General features: G+C 41.6%; 1 protein-coding gene across 2 annotated transcripts; it reads left to right on the top strand.

The window, feature by feature from the left end:
* Positions 1-166: 166 nt before the first annotated feature.
* YPEL1 (yippee like 1) lies at positions 167-22570 on the top strand. 2 transcript variants are annotated; one of them, XM_075110771.1, is made up of 5 exons: positions 167-551; positions 4136-4418; positions 15586-15629; positions 17069-17177; positions 18133-22570. In XM_075110771.1, exons 2-5 carry the CDS (start codon positions 4302-4304, stop codon positions 18220-18222), a joined length of 360 nt encoding a protein of 119 aa, XP_074966872.1. In that variant the 5' UTR covers positions 167-551; positions 4136-4301; the 3' UTR covers positions 18223-22570. The 2 variants fall into 2 exon arrangements, with proteins under 2 accessions (XP_074966872.1, XP_074966873.1); XM_075110772.1 differs by lacking the exon at positions 167-551 and adding an exon at positions 874-1032.
* Positions 22571-24087: the final 1517 nt, after the last annotated feature.

Below are 24087 nucleotides of genomic sequence, written 5' to 3'. Positions count from 1 at the left end.
CCTCCCCCAGGCCAGTGGGGCGGAGCCCCGCGCCCCCTCGCCCCCCCCCCCCCCGCCCTCCCCGCCCGCGCGCGCCCCCCGCAGCGGCCGCCGCCGCTCTTTTCCCCCGCCCCCAGGGGGCGGGGCGGGCTCGAGGGCGCGCGCGCGCGCGCCGTGATTGGCTGCCGGCGGCGGTGGGAGCGGGTTTAACGGCCGCAGCGCCCCCGGGCCGGGGGAAACAAAACAAAGGCGGCGGCGCGAGCGCGGTCGCGGCGGCGGGAGGAGGATCGCGGCGGCGGCGGAAGGATGCCTCGGCCGCCCCTCGGGCCCCAGGGCGGCAGACGCGCTCCCGGCCCCCGCCTATGACCGCTGGCCGCCGCCCGGGAGGCACGTTCGAGGCGAGGGAAGCCGCCCCCCGCCGCTCCCCCACTTCCCCGTTGCTGTTGGTGAGGGCCCGCCGCCGAGCCCTCGCCGCCGCCGCCCAGAAGCGGGGCTCCCGCCCGCTGAGGGAAAGAGGCCCGGGAGCGCGCTGCTGCCCGCGGTCCGGGCTGCGGAGCGGAGCCGGCGCGGCGGTGAGTACCGGCGGGGTTTGGGGGCGGCCCCCCAGGGAGCCCCGTGCCGACCCCCAGCCAGGGCTCGCCGCTTGCCGTGTGCGGGGCGGGGGGGTGGCCGCCGGCGCAACTTCGCTGGCGGGAGGGAGGGCTCGGGCGCTATTTATAGCGCCTGGAAATGACGGCAGCGCTGCCTGCCTGTAGCCTCCTCGTACGGGGCGGGCGGCGGTCGTTTACATAATTGGGGGGGCGGGCGGGGGACTGAGCCCGGGGAGCGGGGGCCGGCGGGGGTCCCCCTCGCCCTGCCAGGGCCCCGGGACGGAGCGGGGCGGCGCACGGCCGCGAGTGGCAGAGGAAAGGCGGCGGCGGTGGCGGCGTGCTCCGGTGTGAGGGAGGAAAGGGCTTAAACGTGCGCGGAGCAGCTGCTCCTCCCCGGCCCGGGACCCGCGGTCCGCCCCCGCCGGTAACTTCATCCTGGCAACCTTTTTCCTGTTATTTCTCGGTACGTGAAGCGAAAAATGAGGCGGCTGCGCCTCACTCTTTAACTTTGTGAGGGTTTTTCTTTTTCCTGCAGGAGTGGTCGGATCGCAGCTCCGCTCCGTGGAGCTGTCAGAGCCCACGCGGCTTGTGTCGTGTCGCCCCTTCCCCTCGGGCCCGGCGGGCTGCGGGGGGGCCGGTCTCTCACACGCTGCGTCCCTCTCCGCGCCCGCGGAGCAGCACCCGCCGAAACCCCCGGGCGGTGGTGGGGGGAGGGGGGGCAGCCGCCTGCAGCGCCCGCCGGGCCCGGCTGCACCGCACCGAGCGGGTCCCCTCCGGGCCGTCCCGCCGCCCCCCCGCCACGCTTACCGGGGTGTTTGTTTACACATCCGGGAGCCGCGCGGGGCGGGGCCGGCACCGCCCCCCATTGGCCCCCCTGCGCCCCGCCCCGGTGACGTCACGGGGCGGGACCGGCACCTGTTCACCGCCTCTGAGCGCGGCCTCCGGCCCCGGGGCGCGCGTGTTCGAGTCCCGGGGTCGGCGCCCCCCCCCCCCCCCGGCGGCGGGGGCTCCGCGGGCTCTGGGCTGGGCGGACGGGTCGCAGAAACGGGTCTGAGCAGCCCCCGAGAAGCGAATGGGCAGTAACCTGTCCCCTTGCTTTTGCACTGAATTTTGCCTTTTTTTTTTTCCCAAATTCCCTAGCTCCAACCTCGTGTTGCGTGCACGACCGAAGCACAGACTGTGCTTTCGTCAAAGAGTAAGGAAGGAGTTGCCTCGGGTTTTCACGCTGTTTTCTGCAAAATAAGAGCAGCCGTGGAACCTGTTACTGCTCCTAACTGTCAGGGTGAAGTGAGACTGGGCCTATTCACCATTACTAGAGCAAGCTAAGAAATGGCTCGAGTCTGAATCTTGCCTTTAACGTCACAAAGCAACAAGTTCTGTGGTTTTTACAGTGTATATTGAACACTGAGGCTTGCCTTCTTTTTGAAGAGAGCAGTATCAAACACAGTTTTGTCAAAAGAGCTTTGGAATTGTTTAATTTCTGTAGTTGAAGGACTCGGTACACTGAGTCTGAAAGAGTCCCGATTGCCTTTAGAAATGTGGATTAGAAGAGCTTCCAGGAGCACCTTGAGGAAAAATATTTTTATGCTCAACTTGTTGAACTTTTGCAAGCATTGAACTCATGTTTCCATTACTGATCAAAAGGGTCTAATCCAAAGTCAAAACATCTTTGCTTGTGGAGCCTGTCACTAGGAAACCCTGGGGTTGTCTTTTCCATTTCTGTGAATCTAAACAGGGTCTGTACCTTTCTAATGTTACGAGTTCAAGCAGGGAATTCAAAAGGAACCCACATTTAACTTCCAGGATTATATTTCTTGTGTCTTTTTTTCTCCTATAATCTGTTACCTCTAAAATGCAGCTTAATATCTAGATGTTCTACAAAAGCAAGCTGTTCTTTCCAGACATGGTAGTCATTCTTCCCTTTGTAGTTATAGTTAAGTTATCTTGGGACAATAGGTGTATAATATTTGTTTAAATGACTATTAAGTAAGCTCTGCTCTTCATACTAACTGGGTTAATATTAAAAACATATATTAATATATATCCCTTACCAAATCAGTGTTTCTTTTCAGTGACTAACAGAAGCCCAATCGTTCTGTTGTGTAGAATGTGCTTTGGATGACAGCTTGTTCCCATTGTTGCTCTGTTTTTTTTCATTGCATATGTTCTGCTGCATGTCTTGTTTGTGGCTTATCTCTGCCTTTGCACTTCTTTGTGTAAGAAGTTTTCTTTTGTAACTCCTTCAGCAGATCTTGAGTTTCTTCTGCTGCTATCGTAAGCTTGAGGTGGGGGGGGTGTAGGGGGCAAAACAAAATAAAAACTGGAAGCAAATGCCTCTAAATCTTGCTGCGGTTGTCACCTGTGCTAGGCCTGCTGTACAGATTACTTTTTCAAGACTTCTTTTGAAGCACAGTGACTGCTTCCTGTAAACAATCTTTAATTTAGTAATACAAATAGGGCAGATAACGAGTGTCCTACTGCTAGGAGAGTGGTTAACTGCCCTCCTGCACACAGTTTACAACTGTGATAAGTGTTTTGCATGCTTGCTGTAATAGCTGGATCAAGATACTGTAAACTCTTTATATTGGCTCCCATTTCTGTGTTTGTGCTATTGACCTACTCTGTCAGTCACCTGATAGCTGGTGACACGGGTGACTGTGCAGTGTTCATGTTCGGATTGCTCATTAGCTTGACGCATAGAGTGTGGTAACTGATGGCCTCTGACAGATCACTAGATGTTGTTATAAATATTTATAATCTGTAATTTTCAGGCAAGCTCTAAAAAAGGCTTGCTTTCCAGCATAGTGGGAAGATCTGGCCTTCTTGTTTATGCATATAATGCCTCTTAAAGGCACTCTGAGGATTAAGAATGCTATTGGGTATTGTCTGCGGAGAATTAGCTTTTATTATCTGACTGTGATTTTGGTAGCATCCATTAAAGCTATTCTGGTAGAATGAGGAAGGATCTAATTGGCTTTGATCAGGACACTAGTCAAAAAGGTCTTTGCCTAAAGGCATAATTCTGCTGAGCTTGAAAGAGGAGACACGGATCCCTGACTAGGGTGGCAGCATCTTTCTTGTTATTTGACTTAAACCCAGATGCAGTACAGCTGTTTGCTGAAACACAAAGTGCAAATATCTAGTGTATGCATATTGCTGGACACAGCAAGTGTGTTCCAAGGTGCCTTGTCACTTGCTATATTGGAACTAACCTCTGGAACTTCAAAGACAATTAATTTTCTCTGAACCCCTGCCTCTTTGCTGTAATTTTCTGCATGGATGTCTTAGAGTATACCTGGTAGGTTGTAGAAAGTGCTTGTGTTTAATGGAGAACTGTTGGAATCTCTTCCTTTATTGGAAATCTGATGGGGTAGACACCACTAGTGGAACAGAACTGCTTGTTGCTTTGTTGACTGGAACTTGAATTGAGCAGCTTCATAGGAAAAAGGGGCCTGTAGTGTAGCCAGGCATACGTAACACTTCGCTTTGTCTCTAGAATTGTTGAATACCAAGTTTATTCTGGCCTTGTTGTAAGCTGCTAATTGTTCTGCTCTTCTCACCTGCAGGTTGTGACTGTTTCTCTTCTGTCATTTGTGTGGAAAGTGCCACACACACTCCAGAACAACAACGGCTTTTGCTTGCATATTCCAGTGTTTCTTTTGTCAGCGAGTTCAGCAAAGTTGTAATTCTTCAAGTGCCAGCCCTGAGCTGAGTGAGGAGCCACCAGCAGAGATGGTAAAAATGACAAAATCAAAAACGTTCCAGGCTTACCTGCCAAACTGTCATCGAACCTACAGCTGCATCCACTGCAGAGCCCATCTAGCCAACCATGATGAATTGATCTCCAAGGCAAGTGGTTTGTTTGGAGACCTCATGAATTATTTCTTAACCAGAATGGTTATCACTGTATCACTGCTCCCAGTAGATAAGGGATGCAAATTTTTGCCTACTGCAAAGTATCTTCCATGGGTTCACTCTTGGGTCATACATGTTGTGTACTGAGCACTGGATATATTCTGGAAACTTCTGAATGTGGCATAAAGACTGATCTAATATATTCCCCATATTAACAACCTCTGCATGCTGTCAGGTAGGAACTATTTGTGAGCTGTCGTACCTGAAAAGTCTGCTAAAGATAACTGTCAGAACAAAGCATGGATCCCTGGGTAGGGAAATTATTCTCGCTATGGTTATTCCAGATAAAGATTATTTTTTACTCTAGTTGGCTGAAGGTCACAAAACTGGCTGTTTCCAGAATGTTCCACTGTTGTTATGGAATCTGTAAACACATTTACTTCTGCTGTATACCATTTCCTAAGGAATATGATGAGCCAGAGATATTCAAAATAGCTTAGATCCTTGAAACAGGCTAGGCCTGTCCTTCTTGCCTGCTGCTGGAAGAAACCAAGATTTGTGATGTATGAAATATGTAGGAAAACTTGGAAGTTTGGCATAAATACTTGATACACTGGCTCATTCTTTGTTTCAAATTAGCTTCTGATAGATTTGTTCTTAATGGTGTCCTGGAGAAAACACTTCAGCTGCTTTTCAAACCTCTTAATACAAATTGCTTTCTATATAACTATTTTGTCAAATAAAATTTTTAGTGGCAAACCCTGGATAACTAACTTCATCTGTTGCTTCTGCCTGTTTGTGTGTTCAGCAGCACTAAGGCGATGCTGCTTGTGAGTGCTGGAGAGGTGGGGGGGTTGAGAATGCTGCTGCTTCTGAACTGAGGTTTTCTTTGGGTGAGAAAGTGTACCTGCTTGCTTATCCCTTAGAGGGTTATCAGGAAATAATGGGGTTTCCCCGTACAATTTTTCTTTTTAATCTTTGTTTAGGTCTCAAGACAACTTTTTGACTCAAATAGTAAAATTGGTGACAGTTCTTGGCATTGTTAACTTACTGCTGGCTTACTTCGGCTCTGCCTTTACTCTCTTCCCTAAGCAATTCTTTCTGTCAACTTAGTACATGTATTGAGGCCTGGAATTGCAAATATGACACATGAAATGTGAAACATCGAGCCAGCTACGTACATAAAATTATGTGAAGAAATTAAGAGGGAGGACTCATTTTACTTGTTTTAAGCTCAACAAAGTTCCTTATTTTCTTCATAGTGATTGATCTTATTTTGTTTTAAGGTCAGCAAAAACAAGAGGAAATATCCAAATAGTAATGTGAATCCATGTGAATTTTATTTGTTTCCCTGTTGATTCCAGAATTTGAGTGTAAGGAGTCCTTTTGGCAACACTGGATTGTGGATTCTGAACTACGAGCAATCACAGCTTCATTATTCACTACATGTTCTGGGCCAGAAACTAATGGGAGGGTTTACATTTTGCCTGAACTTCAGGTTGTAGAAGCCTACAGGAAGAATGAAACTTCGCTAGCTGTGTCTCTTGAGAGATGTAGAAATGCATCGAGAAAATGCAATCCAGCCACACATATTTAATAGGAAGTTCTTCTTTTAGTGGACTTCGATTTTTTTTTTTTTTTTTTTTTTTGTGCGTGTGTGTATTGACTAAACTACCACAGTTGCCACATGAGCCAGTTGTTCCCCGAGGTCTGGGGCGTTTGGTGGGCAGAATATTTTGAACATGTTCTTAAGGAGATGATATTCAGTAATGTACATATTATAGCTTCATAAATAATTTCAAACATTACAAATCAAATTTTCAATTTGAAGAACATGGAGAACTCTCTAAAAATATCTGTCTAGTAAATACAAATACTTCTAAGTTGTATCTAGATACGGATTCTGCTTTACTTCTGGCTTCTGTGATTTTCAGTGAAGGCACCTTACAAAAGTTTCTGTACTTGCAGGTTGACCATATGCGTAATTGTCAGCTGATCCATATTCTGTCAACTTCAGATTTCTTGACAGTATTTTATTGTCTAAATTTGTGTGATAATGAGAAATACATTTAAATGTATGTCCTTTTATTTGGAACATAAGTTTAAAAAATACCCACCCTTCTTCAAGCTTAACTTGTATACATTCCGATGTTGGAGAAGCAATAGTTAGATACCCTTAGGTCATTAAAAGTACGTGCTGATGTCCTGGGGAGTGGTGGGAGGAAAAAGATCTGATTTGTTTTAAATGAAAACACAGGTTAACCTGGAAAGTAAACTGAAGAAATATCCTGGATGACATGTGTAGATGTAACTTAGAACTGCAGAAGGACTAACAGATGAGTGTACTTCAGAACTGTTTTTTCACATGATTCTGTTTTCTGAAGTTCTTTTAAACTGCTTTCATTGAGGCACATTATGTGCAATGAACTTTGGTTAATGAGATTTTATTCATTCTAACAACTTCTAGAATCCTAGTTACTATAACTACGCAGCCTCAGCAAAATTGCTTAGAACAAGCTGAAGCGTAGCAGGTTGATTCTATACAGTCCAAAGTTAACTAAGAACCGTGCAGTTCCTGTGCAGTTTCGGGTTTATTGATGGAGCAGAGATGTGGACTGCTCAACCTGATTTCAGCCCCACCTTACTTTGAGGGCCTCGTTAAAAGCTAAAGCTCTGTGTAACGCTTATTAAATACAACTTTTGGTTACGGATTGTCTCACTTTTTCCCAAAGGCTTACTGTTCAATCTCACTCCAGAACTCTTCAGCAGATAAAGGCAACCAATACTTGATACCTAGCTGCAGCTGCTTCCTTTGGGTGTCCTGCCTGCCCCACCCTGTGTTTCCTGGGTGCGTGGTGGTGGTTGTTTCCTTCTTCTGCGTGGTCGGGGAAAAAGAGCCAAAATACCCAGTGCACTCTTCATGTAAAGCAGCTACAACTAGCTTCTAATGTGCTTTGAGGTGTAGGCATTTGTTATACTGACGCTATGTTTTCAACTTCAAGATGAAAAGATAAGCTATCCTATGAAATGAGTGGTGTTTTTCTTAAATGTTGGTCTGTCATGGAAAAGCAGAGTCCTGCATATTTCTGTCAATCATCCCTTTGATTCTGGTTCTCAGAATACCAGCCTTCAAAGCAGATTTGCAGTTGTTCTGCTTTTGAGAACTCTTGGTGCCAGTTGTCTGATGAGGATGGCAGCGTACATGAATCACCTTTTCATTTTACTTCTCTTCTGTTTGAGCAGCCAGGATCTCTTTCTTGCCTTAGAGTTAATCATGAAGCCTTTTTTTTTTTTTCCCCTTTTTCCTCTTGTGCCCTTGCACATTGGCAGCCAAGCGTCTTGGCAATGGCTTAGAAATAGGAATGCAGACTAAGTACAAAAATGTGTTACCTGCACAAGCGAGTTCATTGGTATCTGCAGTTTGTTTTCTCTGCAACTATGAAAGGACTCAATGTATTGCCTAGTGTTGAAATCAGCTTGGATGTTAGTGATTAGAGCATACATTTCTAGATATTTTCACTCTATAACCTTGTGATTTCTGTGTCTAGGGAGGAGCTTGGGGAAAGGGGAGGAATGGGAAGAAGGTTGGTTGCAAATAGGAGTCCCAAACTACTGCTGAGGTCATCAGCAGTGGAGATGTTGACAAACATTAGTCTGGACAGCTGAACCCGTGTATGAGCAGTTGCCATAATAATTTATAACTCCATCATCTTGGGGAACACGCTGATGCGAAGGATACATAATAGGAGAACTAACAAAGTGTAGATGACTTTTAATTCAAATAAGTGTAATTTTGAAGTGGTGTTAGGTAGGTCTTAGATGTACTGACCTGCAGCGTAAACAAGTCTGCAAGTGATGGATCTTCTGCTTCTTTGGCAAAGACTTGAAAGTAAATGGTAAATGGTGTTTAAAAACATACTGTTAGAAGTAGTCTTCACTACACTGGGGCGTGTTCAGAGGACAGGGGAAGAACCTGGGGCTCCTTTTATTTCTTTAAAGAATCAAATGGATATTTTTTAGAATCATATTCTACTATGACTACAGCACAGAAGAGAAGTAACCTCTATCAGCAAGCAACCACAAAGAACAGAGCAAAAAAACTGATGCCATAGAAGGCACTTGTTGGATTTAAAATGTTCAGATAGCACATACAAAGCGACCAAACAGTACATGTTGACGATAATAATTTTTTAAATCCCAACAATTTAAAAAAAAAGACATAATTAAGTTTTGAAGGAAAACTTCCAGAAGACTCTCTGAAGCCCAGGGGAGGTTGCCACTTGTGTGGCCTGTACAAAATGTTGTATGTACACTGCTCTGAAAGCGACTCTAAAATGAGTTTTGTGAAAGCCCTAACTGAAAGAGCTTTCTTCTGATGTGCAGAGATCATTAGCAGTAGTTAATTTTATAGGAGGTAAATGTTGCTGGAAGAGCGTAAGTTCCAAAGCGCTTGGGAATGGCTTGTACCCGCTATGTCCCAGGAATTGTTTAGAAATTCAGCCAAGGTCCAACAAAATATGAAGAAATAGAAATACCTAATAGACATCTCAGAGCCTAGTGGATATATTGCAAAGGATAATGCTTTGCTACTCAAGGCTGACCTGCTTAAAAGACTGTTGAATCATCTTACAACGTGTCTTAATGCTGGGGATGGAAGCAAGTAGAGATTACTTTGTATAGATGCCTGTATAAATACTGCCACTTTCTTCTGTCTCATTCACTGCAAAGCATATCTGACCAGAGTGGGAAAAAGTCGTGAAGTCACAGACAAGACTAGCTGTGTCAATATTTTCATGAACAAGTTCTGCATGAAGGTATATATACCTAACTGTCACTGACTCCCCTGGGAAATCCTTGCGCTTTATGGGTAAAAGAACAATGTTGGTGGTTAAATTTAGTTCTTCAAGACATTCAGTGTGCCTGCTGTTATATTATTGATGAGAAGGAAAAGTTTCCAGCTTAAATGGATGCCAAACCATTTCTAACCTTGCTTAGCAATCTGGTTTTGTCCTCCGCTGTTTAACTGATGAGTTCAAGAGGAATATTTTTAAGGGTTTATTGTCTTTAAGTAAATGTGCTGCTCTTAGCTTGATTCGACTTAGTAATCACCCTTTGCTTATAAGGAGTACTTGGAAAGCTAGTTGGGCCTGTTGTATGCTTAAAGGGCATTTTTGTTCCCTGCTGAAAAAGTTGAGAATGGGCCTAATTTCATAAATATTTTGGTGATAATTTTTTTCCTCTAAGAGGCTTCTAGTTTTTGGGGTTCTGGGTTGGTGGTTTTTTTTCCCTCTTGGGGAAAGGATCTAGTTTTTGGAAGAGAAGCGATCTTTGGAAAACATCCAAGAATAGAAGGCTTAAAGGAGCTGGAAAGTGTGCAGGGAAAGTCTTCTACTCTACAGGAGTTTTGACTAATTATTTCTGAAATACATTCAAGATGCTGTATAACTCAAGATAACTTGTCCTGCCTGACAAAGTCGTCACTTTGGGAAATGCCATTTGCCACCTCTGCAGACATCCAGTTTTTGGAGTGGAATTTTTTAAGGTGATTCTCTACATATTGAACTTTATAACTTGCTTTATTAAAATCAGTAAATAATTGAATGAAAATATACTTTCAAATTTTTTTTAATACATGTCATGGTAGTCGTGTCATCTAGAACTGGCCTAGTCAGGAGCTGAGCAGCATTATCTCTAGGTGTCTGCAGTATCGAGGAGTTGGGTCTGAGAGAAATATCAAATAAAGCAAATATTTTTTTTTCCCTCCCAATAATTATTTTTTTGTCTGTAGCTTATGTTGAGTTCAATTTTCTGAATTTATTTTGCAAATCTTGAAGTGACAGGATATCCTTACAGTCTCTGATGCATCATTCTGAGGAGATAATTTCAGACATCAGAGCACTATGTGTTTCTGGTTTACCTTAAGAATGCTGCCCCTAAGAATACTGTCTTCTGAATTACTGAGTAATATTTCTTCAAATTGCATATTTCTTCAGAATACTAATTCAGGTTGATCTATCTTAGCTTGTAAAGTGAACTTTAGCTGGTGAAAGGAAACAGAAGAAAATTAAACAAAAAAACCCGTATGGACTTCTTTAATTTCCATTCTTTAAAGTTATTTTTCTGTGTTATGAGTGGCTTGCAAGCTGTCCTTAGGGAAGATAATGTTAATGCCATTCTGACTTGCTTATAATAATGCCTGCCATGTCTTTAATACATGCTAAGCCAGCAGTTTTTCTGGATGCTTTCTGTGGAGCGTGAGCTCTAGCTACACAATCTAATCCTATCTGTGGGGAATGATTAATTACATAAGCTTTCCAGTAGCTTCCCTTCCCCCACCCTTAGGTATGCCTTAGGGCAGTAAATAAATGTTCTGCTTAACTGATACTTCCTTTTCTCTTGGGTAAAACAGCTCATCCTGGTGCTGGAGGTAATGGCAGGAATAACTTAGAAGCATAGATATATCTAATTCTGCAGGTGTGTACTAGTGTGTGAGGGAAACACAAGGTTTCTTTACTACAAAATGTATTCATGAGAGAGGTTTGTCGTGACTTGAAAGATCGTAAAACCAAACTATTGTTGCATTTGACGTTAGTATAGTTCTTAAGCACAGTTAAACGGTTTTGCTTACGCTATCAGCCATTCCAGATCCTTTCGACTGTGCTGAAACAAGTACTAGTTATGGATCTTGTAGATCTTCCTGTAGGAATGGACAGATAGTCAAAGACGTGGGTTTTCTAGGGAAAATTAGCTCATAAATCAATGCAGTATTATGAATTGACAGCCATGAAAAAGCAGGCTTAAAGCAAGTTTGTTTTAACCGCAAATATTAGTTGAACTGAGAAGTTGCCCAGCTTCTAAGTAAATCCTGGTTGATGTGAGTCATTGATGACAGTTGGTCACACTTGCCGCTATCTTCTAACTCCTCTCTACTGGGTAGAACCACATACTTAAGGCTCAGTTTTAATAGAATGTTCTGGTTTAGCTATGATGTATGTATCGTGCTAGCAGTCTTGGAAGGGCTGAACAAGTCTTGCAAAGCGAAAGTTTGCGTTTGCATAGGTGATGTTTGTTCTTCAGAAGAGCACTCTGGAGACTGGTTTGAACAGTTGTGCCTGTTGGTCCTTGACACTGCCGTTCAAAATATTCTCTTTCATTCCCTTTGAGGAGTTGACACACGAGGCGTTTAGCCTGTCAGTCTCTTAAAATTCATATCGGTATAACTGAATCATACAGTGCAGAGTGTGAGAAACCTAGTGCTGGTAAAAACAAATGTTTGTTCAGTATTAATTTTTTTTCTGGTTATGCAAAATGCTCTGTTTATAGACAAGTTACAAGCTTAGCAAGCAGTTCAAGTGCCAAAATGAGTTGTCATCTTCTCGTTTCTAGCAATAGGATACACCAGGAAGTAGAGCTCTGGTAATAAATCTTTCTTATACCTGTTAGTAGGTGAATGCTATGTGTAAATAAACATTCCCATGGTCAAGAGAACGCATATGTGACAGATGTATACCTTTCTGTGCCATCTGAGTGCAGGTTTTCTAGGGGGAAAAAATCTCAGCTATTCACCTGAATAAGAAACTATTACTGCCAAGTTCTGACAAGTTAAGAAATTCGTAAGAAAAATTAAAAGGCATGGGAATTTAAAAATTGATATCTTTACGGTGCTTTTACTTCAGTTAGTGTATGAGTTCCACATGGATGGACTGCAGTCCGTTAAATGCTCAAGGACACGATGTTGTGGGTTGACACTGGTTTTAAAGGAAAATCTGAGTTGCCTAGGCCCAGGTTCTGTATTCCAGAACACGGTAACACAAGTTGTCGCGGGGTGCTGCCAAGTTATCCGAGTGATGTAAACATGGAGGAACTCGCTCTTCCTGGCTGGGCAAAGAAACAATTGTTCTGTGGCATGTAAATATAATATTTAGCCTCCAAACATGTGTGTAGGTGAGAAAGATGAATTGGCCAAACTCTGCTAACAAGAAGCTAGAGGAGGCGGGATGGAGGAGCTTTCCACAGTGGGGTATTTGTGAACAGATTTTCTTCTAAAGTTACTGTCCCAGGAAAAGGTTCTGTTTTGTGTTGCATCTCCCTCTGCTCTACCCTGATAATCCCCAAAATTAGAAGGTAATGAAGATGGCCACTTCTGGGGGGGGGAACCAAGGAGATTACAGCATAGGGCAACAAAGCTAAGGCTGCAAGAAAACAAAAGTCACCTTTAAAAACAAATCAGGAAAAAAGAACAACTAAAGTAGTACTTTCCAACCTGCTGTTCATATTTCATTTGGATATAATTTTTTTCATCTTATGAAACAAGACAGGGGAAGGGCCTCTTTTTCTGCTATTCCTGGCACCCTGTTGCTGCCCTCTGCTTAATTTTGAGAAATGCAGGGTCAAATGAGAGCTTTTATTAGGTGATATTAAGTCAAGACTAAACATAAACTTGGCAGAAGTAATTGCATAAAGTAGTTCAAAAGGTCTCCTGACTGTTGAATTGTTCTGGAGTCTTTTCCTTTCCCAGCTAGCTGGGGAACTTCAAGTATGGCTTGTAAGTAGTTTTAAAAGTGATTGTGTAGGACCAGACCAAAAATACCCCACCCCATTAATTTGTATGCCATTGGCATGCGTAATTACATGTAAATAGAGAAACTAGCACATGAGTAATTTAGCAGGAGAGAGTGTTTCTTGGTGCAGTTTGAAGAGATTTGTGAATTCTAATTCACAACGGTTTTTAAAGCAAGGAGAAGTGGCTGCAACTTTTCTAATGTAAGAATTTTTACAGTAGCTTAACCAAAAACAATGGCAGTCATGGCATTGAAATTTCTCTTGCTTAATTTTGGGTACATGGAACAAGGAAGTTCTACTTTAAGCTTGCATCTTAATGAATAAGAGGACTTTTAAAGTGTTTCCTATGCTTTTTCTTAAGTTTTGGGGTTGCACAACTGTAGTTGTCTGTAAATCCATGTGTAGTTGACTCGGGCTAGTTACTCATGCTAATGGGCAGTTTTTGAGAATATCTACATGAATAGTTCTTGTCTTCATCTGCAGTAAGCATTCTCTGCCTCATTGCTGATTGTGAGACACTGGCTCTGATTTAGAGAGAACCTACAGACTGTAGGTTTTGTACCATTCTGCCAGTTCTGTGATGCGTTTTTAAGTATCTCAGGAGAACCAGACTAGTGATGGGTTTTTTGTTTGTTTTAGCAGTCTAGGTGTGAGGATTACTTTCTGGCAGAGCTGTTCAGACTATGTACTCAACTGAGTCTCTCCTTTCAGGGTCAGTCCTACCTGCAGTTTTAGCTTTCACTGTACTGCATAGCTTATCGTTTTTCCTCACCTTGTGAAAAATAAGACTTGTAGTTCAGGGTAACGGAGAGAGTACCTTTTCTTTTGTCTTTGCTAGAGGTGAAGAAATATGTTCTGTGCCCAAAAATCTCCATTTAATGACTCTCTTAAATGGTTGCTAAAATAATACTAAAATATTAATGCTATAAATGGTTAAGTAGAACCTGTCATCTTAAGGTGGGCTTTTGAGTAGCGAAGGGCTGTATGTAACTACACTGCTACCATTGCTGCTTACAGTAGTCCAGAGCCATGGATTTCTTTTAACAATCTTTGTTGCAGTACACAATCTGGTTAATATTGATCAAAAAGTGATCATTTATATAAATTTCCCTTTTACATCTTTTTTTGCAAACTCTTCCGAATAAGTGGTTAAGACACAACAGCCACTGGTGGTGTGTTGCTAATCATTAGACTGGCAAAATACCTGTTTTGGTGTAGAGTGACTTATATAACTAAATACATGTCAGAAGAAGAATCCATTGCAGAAAGGACCTTCTGCCTATGATTCCATGCCTAATGTTCCTAAAACCGTTCAAAATTACGCAAGGTGAGATTTTTCCTTCCAAAAACATTCCATGTTGATCTAATGTAGGTTTCAGAAAGGTTGGGCTTTGATCTTTGATACTAGAACCGCAAGGATTCTTAAACAATTGTACTTCCTCGTCAGCATGGGTAAAATTGTCAATTTTCTGTGAAAGTAGGTTAGGGAAGAAAAATTCTGGAAAAAAGAAATGAAGACAATTTAGGGATTTCTTTTTTTTAAAAAATGGAATTCAGTATGGAAGAGAAAATAAAAACTCCGTTTCAGTGTGATGCTGTTTGAATGGGAAATAATGGCTGTGTCTAAATTATCAAGTAATTCAATACAGAAGGAACAAATCAACAGCTGAAAGCAGTGATGTGTCTTGCGTACATTTTGAATGTTTTACGTAGGGCTGGATCTGGTCTGCTCGCAAGTTTTGCCAGGATGTTTGTAGCTCAGGGCTGTGTGATCATGCGTTCAGGACTTACACCTTCGCTAGTATTTGTAGAGCGTGCAGTAGAAGAGCTTCTGGTTTAGTTCGGTGCAGAGGAACAAAGATGTAGTTCGCAGGCACCGAAACTGCTCTGCAAGCCAAACCAACGCCCAGTAACCGTGACTGATGAGGGGTTTAACTTCAAAACTGTGCTACTGCTCTGAACTAAAATATTAATTTAGATCCAGCCAAGAAAGTCTAACCGTCATCTTTTGTCTGTAATCTGTCAGGAACGTGAGAGATTTGAAGCATATGGCTCTGCTTAGGCATTTGTTGATAACAGGTGATTTATTAAAATAAAGCCGAGCTTATAAACTGATCGCATGCATTTCCTGAATACAGTATGCTGGTTTTATGATTGGTCCAGAATTTTTCTGGTCTTACATCAAATGATGCAATGAAATTGAAATAAATCATCTGTTGGGTGCAGTGGGAGACGATAGGAGAGATGGAAGTAATTCCCTTTGGGTTAAAAGCAGATTTTTGTTAGCATGAAGGATGTCTAGGAAAAGGGGAATTGATATCTTGCAGAAGGGCAGGAAAAAGTATGTTCTGTTTGTGTTAAGGATGTCTTATTTTGAACAATAATACTTAACAACAAAAAAACCTATTGTGGGTGAAAACTTTGCTGACCAGGCTTTCCTATAAGGAATTGGTATAAACTTTTAAGTTAATTAATTTGAAATAGTTTGTATCTGTACTGTATTTATATGTTTATTAACACACCCTTCTGGAACTACTTTTTGTTTGGTGGGGTTTCTTGTGGTTTTTAACAAGTGCTTTTTTTTTTTTTTCCCATGCAGTCCTTCCAGGGAAGCCAGGGACGAGCCTACCTCTTTAATTCTGTGTAAGTATGTGAAGGTTATGCACGCTACCTACCGAGTGGAATTTTTTCCCTATGCTTCATAAGTGGAAAAAAGTAGGAATTGGTGTAGCTGCTCTTTGCCCTGTTCTTTTTAACATTGGCTTTACTCACCAGCAACAGTTATTACGGAGCTACTGACCTGATTTTTAAGTATCCCTATGCACATATTAGTTTATCTTATATTTTAAGTAATTTAGCTATTAGCTTAAAGTTTAGGGGGGGTGTTAATGTGAAATTCCTTTTGCGTATGTAATGGTACCTGTCTTGAGTAAGAGTTGCCATTCTGAGATAGTCCAGAAAGGAAAATATATTATGTGACTGTAAGTTTGCTTTAGACAACTCTGCTGTAGTCTAAGGAAGAATTTTCCAGTGTAATAGTTAGAAGCATTTACAGGTTAATGTTCCAGTAAGCTTGGTGCATCTTAAATGACCTTGAATATTGCAAATGTGCTAGAGGCAAAAGGTCTCTGTGATCTTATCAAGCCCAATATTTGCAATTTTAGGCACGTCCTACCCATGATATAAGGCTCTTTGAATTTACTAGTGGATGTATTTTAAGTTTCTTACATGCAGGATTGCATTTTTGTCTTTATTTTTCAGCAGTCTATTGTGTTGCAGCATTTTGGAAAAAAGAAACGCAGTTAAGTGTGTTAGTCTATTTTAGACTAGGGTAATGGAACTATAGCTGCAAAGGATTTGATTGCAGATCTTTGAAATTCTTTTTAGGTGTAGTCATTCAGTGGTGACTTGGGACTTCTGGTATAATTGTAGTAGTAAGAATCTGGTAATACAACAGCAAAAATGGCAAAATTTTGCTCTTGTATAACACTGTCTAAAAACTTTGTTTTACAGTTCTCTGCCTAGACTCTTATTCATGAAGAAGCTAGCTTGATGCAGCACTTATGGGATGTTTTGTTTTTCTGTTGCTGTTTGTTCATCACGGCTTAGTCTGCTGATCTGTAGCAAAGAAATATTTATGAGGCTTTTTCCTTGCTGCTATTTTGGAGCTGGTTCTAAATTCAGCTGTTGGTGCTGATTAACTGCTACAGACTTCCATTATAGAGGTCTTGAATTTGTTTTTGAAGAAAAGCCTGGAACTGTAGAGGTGTCCCGTTACTGCTTAGTGTTCTGTTCTCTGAAAGTTTATCTGTTTAGCCTGTCTTTGATGGGAGTAAGTGGGCATCACCAGCAGTTTGCTGTTTAGACTAGCCACTTGAAAAACAAAACGAAAACCCTTTTTTTTTTCCTTCCTGTCCTTTCAGCCCAGTGTAATGGAGGAAGTTATTTTTACAGCATTGAATAAGTCAGGTGCTTTGGGGTGGTTAACTATATTTTTGTCCTCTGGAGAAAAGGTGGGTAATGGGTAGGAAAAGGAACACTCTGGTGCAGTTAATGTAATTTCTCCTTATTTTTTTTTTCAGGGTAAATGTGGGCTGTGGTCCAGCAGAGGAGCGAGTTCTTCTGACAGGTTTACATGCTGTAGCAGATATCTATTGTGAAAACTGTAAAACCACTCTTGGATGGAAATACGTGAGTAATATACTTAAGTCTTCAATAAATGTTTATATGTTGAAGCACAGATATTTGAGTAGGCCACTGAGTAGCACCTAAACTGACAGTTTAGCTGAGTTAGCTTTAGTGCTTTTGCATACCTCGGTCTGTAATGTAGTTTTGCTTCCTTACATCTGCTGAATGTTGCAGTAGGTATTCTCTATTCTGGACTGCGAAACAAGCATGAGGTATTGCAGCTATCTAATATCTTTTCGCAAGGTCACCACCAGACGCGTGCACTAAACTGGATGGAAGAAATTGTCCTTTGAGGTCTTTAATTTCTTGGGTTGCAGAAGTTGGTTCATATAGCAAAAATATTACTTAGATAAATGGTACTGAGCATGTTTACACTGCTTACAACCAATATAAGCTTGATTCTGTTGTTTGAAAAGTTACCTGTGCGCTTGCACAGTTACCTGTAACACTTCCAGCTCTGTTGCAAGTCTGACGTTTTGAAAACGTTTCCGAGTGTTGCATGTCAGATCTCCCTTGATGCAGTATAGCTTCAGATCTTGTAGAAAGAAGTTGTCCTAATGCATTCCCTCTGACGGTGAATATAGAGGAGAGCCTTTGAAAAGGTTCCCCATTGCCTTTTTTCATTGCTTCTGGGAATAAGGAAAGTGAACACAGGTACATGCCATTTCCTAACCTTCACTTACTTTAAAAAAAGTGTTAAAATTCCTTAAGCAGTGAGAGAACATGGAAAGTTCTAAAGCAAGATCTGCTGTGCAGTGGATCTGCTGATTCTGCTTATGGGAAGTTTACTCCTATTTCCTTCTCAACCCTCTTCACCCTCTCTTTCTTGCCTCCGCCCTTGATTCAGCGTAACCGATACGGGATGTTAACTGGAGTGTCTCCTGGTTTGTATTTTTAATGGTTTAAAACACTTAATTTCCCACGCTTAAGCCAGTGTCTTGATTTTGTTTCTTTACAGGAACATGCTTTTGAGAGCAGTCAGAAATACAAGGAAGGAAAATTTATCATTGAACTTGCCCACATGATAAAAGACAATGGCTGGGAGTGAATCATAAGCTTTTTTCCTTCTGTTTGGACAATATTCTGTGGAACATGCTTTACAAAGACTAATGCAAAGTAAAGGAAGAGCTTGGCTAGAGTGGCCCTGAGAATATCACTGAACTCTGAAACCTCACAAATGAGTAGTGTAGTGTAAGTGGCTATTTCAGGCCATGTTTGCCTTTTCTCCTTGTGTAAGTTCCCTCTTTTTGTACGTGTATTATTGTGTGAACAGTTGTTTTGGAACATTTTGGATGACCTTTTTCTAAACTCTCTCAAACTAGAGGAACAGTTCACTAATTGAAAACGGATTTTACTGGTTAGCATCTGTCTCTGACCTATGCCTTTAATGCTACCTTCTGCTGTGCATGCTTCTTGCCTAAACACCTACACTCCAGTCCTGTAGAAGTTCTATATCCGAGCAGTCTGAAAGAATGTATGGGATGGGGTGCTTTTTTTATATGTAGCAATTTCTGATGTGTTTGGCAGTGAAGAGGATGCAGTATTGTAGTTATTAATTTCTTTTTTAAATTTGAGTGTACCACAACCTATACACATCTTGTAGGTGAATTGGTTAAAGGTACAGTGCTCACTTTAAAAAATATTCCAATTGCACTGACTGAAGTTAGCAGGTCTCGAGTTGTTAGGAAAAGTTATGCTAGAGGTTTGGTATCTTAATGAAATAAATACCTTAGAAGGATTTTAAATCAATGATGCTATAGAAGATGTTCATCCTAAGACCAACATATTCCCTAAGGAGTTTGCTGGATAAGAAGTTTTTATAAAACTATAGCTTGCAAGATTAAAAAGGCAGAAAAATGTATGCATCTTCTATTTTGGAAAAAAAAATTAGTCGGTGTATTAAAAAAAAAAAGCTTTGGTACTGTACCTTTGCCAGTAACAGGGACTTGTGCATCGGTAAAGTTTTATGGCTGGTTCCATGTAACTGTATAGTCCTAATGCACTGGACAAAGAGGTTGATATCCAGGAAATCTGTTGAAATATTCTGCTTCTGCTACATTTGAACAAAATATTTATTTTTGTGAGAAATGGCCAGAGCCTATGGCATGAAAATTAATATAGTACCTGTAGGAGAAAGAGGGGTAATAAGAGGAAAGGGAAGTTTGACTCAGTTTTTAATAAAAAAATATCGAGAGTTTTTAAAACTTGGGGGTGGGGAAAGGGTCTCGTGGTTTGCTGGCTAAATCATCCCCAAGTACCTTTTTATAATAAAAATTTATATGTATCTCACCTTCTCTTTTGCTCTCACGCTGTTTCTTAAATGGAATGAGTTAATGAGAGAAGCTTCTGGACAGTGTATGCACAATATTAGCTGTTGGTGTCTGTGTATGCAAATTCTAAGCAACTATGAAAGAGACGTTCTACATAAATTTGCTAACTTTATTTTCAAATTAAAACAGTCTCTGAAGACTTTTTGTATTCAAATGCTTTTAATGCTTGAGGACAAAACGTTTGGAAAAAACCCTTTAACACTACATAAGTACTATAACTGAAAAATATGGAAGCCTTGCAATACAAAATCACTTTCTCTCAATAACAATTCTAATACAGCACCTGCAAAATTAGTCACAGGAGCTGTTGCTGCTGTTACGTTTTTGGGAATCTCTGATAAGGCTTCCTGAACTCTGCTGCACTTTAGAAGTTTTGTCATACATGAAAAATTATGCCAATGGGTAGGGGCAATACAAATCTTTAAAACCAGCTTTCCATTGTTTTCGTGGAGAGGAAGAGAGAGGAGTTCGCCCATGCGTACGCATTCTTTGTGATGCAGGCTGGCTACACTGCATTCAAGATGTGGTAGTGAACTATACCTATGAATTAAAAATGCAGGAATTGGAGAAGTAGTTACAGCTGTTCGGCTTCATTCGAGAGACCTGAGGTGGTACAGTCGTGTTCAATCTGGATTTTGTGGCTTACGCATTCAGGCTTCAAAGTCTCCTTTTTAACATCATCATCGATGGAGGATGGGCTTTGGTGTTGCCTGACTCTTGGTCTTTTTGACCTGGAATTCTTGGGATTTTGATTTCCTCCATTGTAATGTATGTTGCCAACAAGGAAGGCACTAAAACTTTTATCAGCAAAAAGTTTGTGTTGGCTTCAAAGTCCAGTTGTAATGTTGATAGTTGTGGACATGCTTAGGTGAAGTTCGTGTATCTTTGGGCTTTGCTTATTTCCTGGCTACAAACTTGCTGAAGCAGTTCACTGGACTGGAGACAAAAGTAATGGCTGCTTTTCAGTAGAGAGTTGAAATTAAAGAAACTGTGTAAAGTATTAAAGATTTTTCTCTCTGAAACTGGGGGTTTGGCTATCTCTTGTTAATAAGTTAATGCTGTCGGTAACAGTCTGATTGTTACTTAGAAATTCAACCTCTTTCTTCAGTGCATTACTTGTATTTCAAACTGGACATTTTCACCAAAACCTTAATTAACTTTGATGCCAAAGGTTGGGACTTCATCAAGTGCTTAGCACATAGAGCTTCAGACTGCTGGCATAAAGAGTTAAGGATCTAGATGTGATGTTTATGGCTTTTAAGAGAACCAAACAAAGCAATATTCTTTTTGGTCTTTTAAGAGAGGACGCTTAGAAGGAGTAAAGAGTAGAACTAGTACAGAACTGCTTTTTCATGCTGCCGTGTAACAATTCTTGAGGCTCGTTCTATTGAGGGAATATGTGAATTTTCTTCCTGTGTTGCTTGGCAGCATCAGTGATTATTTTCTCCCCTTGAAAAGATGTAGAGAGTTCTTGTTATTGGTTTTGGTGAAAGTGGAATCCAGATAGCAATGGCTGCTGGCTGATGTGAAGAGGTCAGTCTGGTCACTGAACCCTCCAGCAGTCATCTGAAAGAAACATAAACTTACTTGAAAAAAAAATTTTACTAAAGCATTTTCCCTCTAACCGATTTTTGTAATATATTGAAGATTATATTTAAAGTTTGTATGTGTTTGCTCTGGGCAAGTTTACTTCCCCTCCAACTTGAGCACTTTTGTTACTTGTACTGGTTATTTTTATTGTTGGTCTTAACATTTATTTTGTATTTTGTTTTTTATAAACTGTAACAAAAAAGCTTTTGTGAACCTTTGTTTCTTGCTGGCTCTTTCTTGGACCAAATGAACTGACTATGAGCTGGCTTAGAAGAAATGTTCATTGGGATGCATAGGAATTTGCTAGCAAAAATGTACATGCATTGGAAGTTTTTCTTCCTCTGAACCTCTAAAGCCACGCCTGTCCTAAAGTAATAATCATAATTTGATGTGACTTCAGTGATCTGACCACACATTCTCTGTCTAGGTCTAAAATAACAGCTGTAACAATGGTGTTCCAGGACCGAGTCCGTCTCCGAACACTGGAGTTATTCTTTGGCTGGTCACGCTAAGTACCTTTTTGATTAATAAAAGGCAATGCTGCCATCTATAAAAATCCTGTTAGGTTGCAAACTTGCTGTGAAATAAGCTGCAGAATTTGGTGAGGGATTGCTGACACACCAACCCAACCACTCCTGCTGCATGCTTTTAGCAGCCTAGTAATCTCAACTCTATCTGCTGGTAAAAAGGGCCAGAATATGAATTTCCCTCATTCATTGTAAGCTACACAATGACAAACTGAAGTTTGTTATAATTCCATCTTGATTTCCCCCTAGCAAGGCCTAGTATAACGGCCAGCCCGAGCGGTATGCCTTGCACGCTCGCGTCTTTCGCAGTCCATGGGAGAGGAGGGGCAATACAGCTTACGAAATGTCTTTGAGTTGAAGTCTGGCCTCAGAGGTTCTGACAAAGAGTCGTCATGGCACCCACGACCGACCGGTCACCCGTATTTCTTGCTGGGTCGAGTTAGGGCAAGAGCTCCTGAATGCTGTGTACCATTTTTGGTGGACTTACGCTTCCCTCCGAGTAACGCTTGTAGGGGTTTTCTGCACGCTCATCTCGGCAGTCAGGTTGCAACAGTCGTGACCTACAGTCTCAAGGCCAAATTTCTGACATCTCCATTCTTTGATAATGGCGATGAGTGGAAGAAGCTGTCAAACTTTTTGGACAGTTTATTGTACTTCACTGAGACACGTGTTAAGCCAACCAGCAGTATAAACGCTTACTGCAAAAGGAACAGACGCTTCAGGGGTTTCTTTTGAAAGGACCGTTACAAGTGGGTTAAGGCCTAAAGCTAAAGCATGAGTCATAAATGGCAGTCGTGCCTCATTGTTTCTTGAACTCTACAACGCTTTCTTTTACAGGTGACATGGCTGTGTTGCTGTTTTGTCCTAGCAATACTGTACATCATTTGTTGTTTCACTATATTGTATCTACTTGAGGTATCACAATAAAAGCTTTCAATTGTTTTGTTGAGTTACGCGTTGTTTTTGTGTTATCTTTTCTTGCTAATTAAATTCTCGTTGCTTATTCTCTCATAAGGCCAGAGAGAAAAGCCAGTGCTCTTGGATGCTTTTAAACTTACAAATGTCAGTTGAATCTGATTTTTGTGTGGGTTTAAGACTGCCACTAAACATCTGGGTTTTTTTCCTTTCACTAATCTTTCCAAAACACAGCAAGTTGTGTTGCTGCTTTTAGAGCTTTTGCCTGTTTTGAGCCAATGATGGAACCTCTGCAAAGTGCTTTCAAAAAGAGAGTCGGTCTGTGCACTCCCCAAAACTAACTTTCAGAGAAACTGTAGAAAGTGCGGGTGCGCTTCCCGTTGCGTTGTCTTGGTTATCGGTAGCGCAGAGGAGCGCGCGGAGCACAGGCACTCCATCTGCTAGCTCTGCTTTGGTTGGGGGAACCTGGCATCCACCGTAATCCCCCAGGTCCTCATTGGTTTGAAAATCCAGTCTACGGCGCTCACTGATAGCTTAGTAAGTTGTCAGGCCAAGCAAGGCGATGTTTTCTCCTGAGGATTAACCTGAAGATGGCCATATTGATCTTAAGGGTTGTGATTACAACAGCAAAGGTAAACTGGGACTTTATTATGAAAGGCTTCATAACTGAAAATTCATATTATTAATTTGAAAGACTTCAACCAATACCTCTGTTAAAACAACTCCCCCAAAAAGCTCTGCTTACTGATATGAAAAATATCCTTTAAAGTTTCTTAAAATGGTAGCAAGGGACTATTGCAGTGGCTCAGTTTACTGTTCTGTATAACAACAGGTGTAGGATTCTCCTTAATCACATTAAATCATGTGAAATCCATAATTTTCAAGTAAATGCTTCACATCAGGCTTGCTTGCTAATACAAGATGTAGGTGCGTGCTAGGTAATACTGAAGCGTTAATGAAATGTCCCTGGGAGCTCTCCTAACTCCAAGGCAGGCTAAATTATGTCATTGTGATCATTCGATTATTTTTAGCATGATAAACCAGTCGTAGGTACATAGAATTCAGATACAAACCATCAGTAGTTTGCATTTGAGCACTTTGAGTGAAGTAGGGAGCTGGTAGCAAGGACTCGTGGGATTTTGGGGAAGAGTTTGGTTTTTATTTGTTCTGGTTGAATGTTCAATTACTGAACAGTGGCAACAGTGTCAAATATGACCCCTTTGGCCTGCCTGAGGCTGAGAGTGAAGTCATTCAGTGTCTCTTCAATAATCCATCATTTTAGCTCACAAAGGGATGGGGGTGCTCTACATATGAGATCAAACATAGTATTTCCCTCCTGAGAAAAATGGAAGATAGCCTGCTACCCTTTCTTTTATTCATGCGCTTACAAGCTGTCATCTCAGACGCCTGCCTTCCTTTTTAACATTTTCTTGGCTTTACTGTCTTAAGGCATGTAAAAAGGATCTTTTCAGGTCTGAAAAAAATTTTAAGGCTAAAAAATGGCATTTTGAGAGATGCGTGGTGTTGAATAAAAACCTAATTTTTGACATG

The sequence above is a fragment of the Phalacrocorax aristotelis genome, chromosome 15 (assembly GCF_949628215.1).
Source record: "Phalacrocorax aristotelis chromosome 15, bGulAri2.1, whole genome shotgun sequence".
Lineage (NCBI taxonomy): Eukaryota > Metazoa > Chordata > Aves > Suliformes > Phalacrocoracidae > Phalacrocorax > Phalacrocorax aristotelis.
Note: the sequence above shows the minus strand (reverse complement) of the source record. Positions and strands in the feature narration are given on the sequence as shown.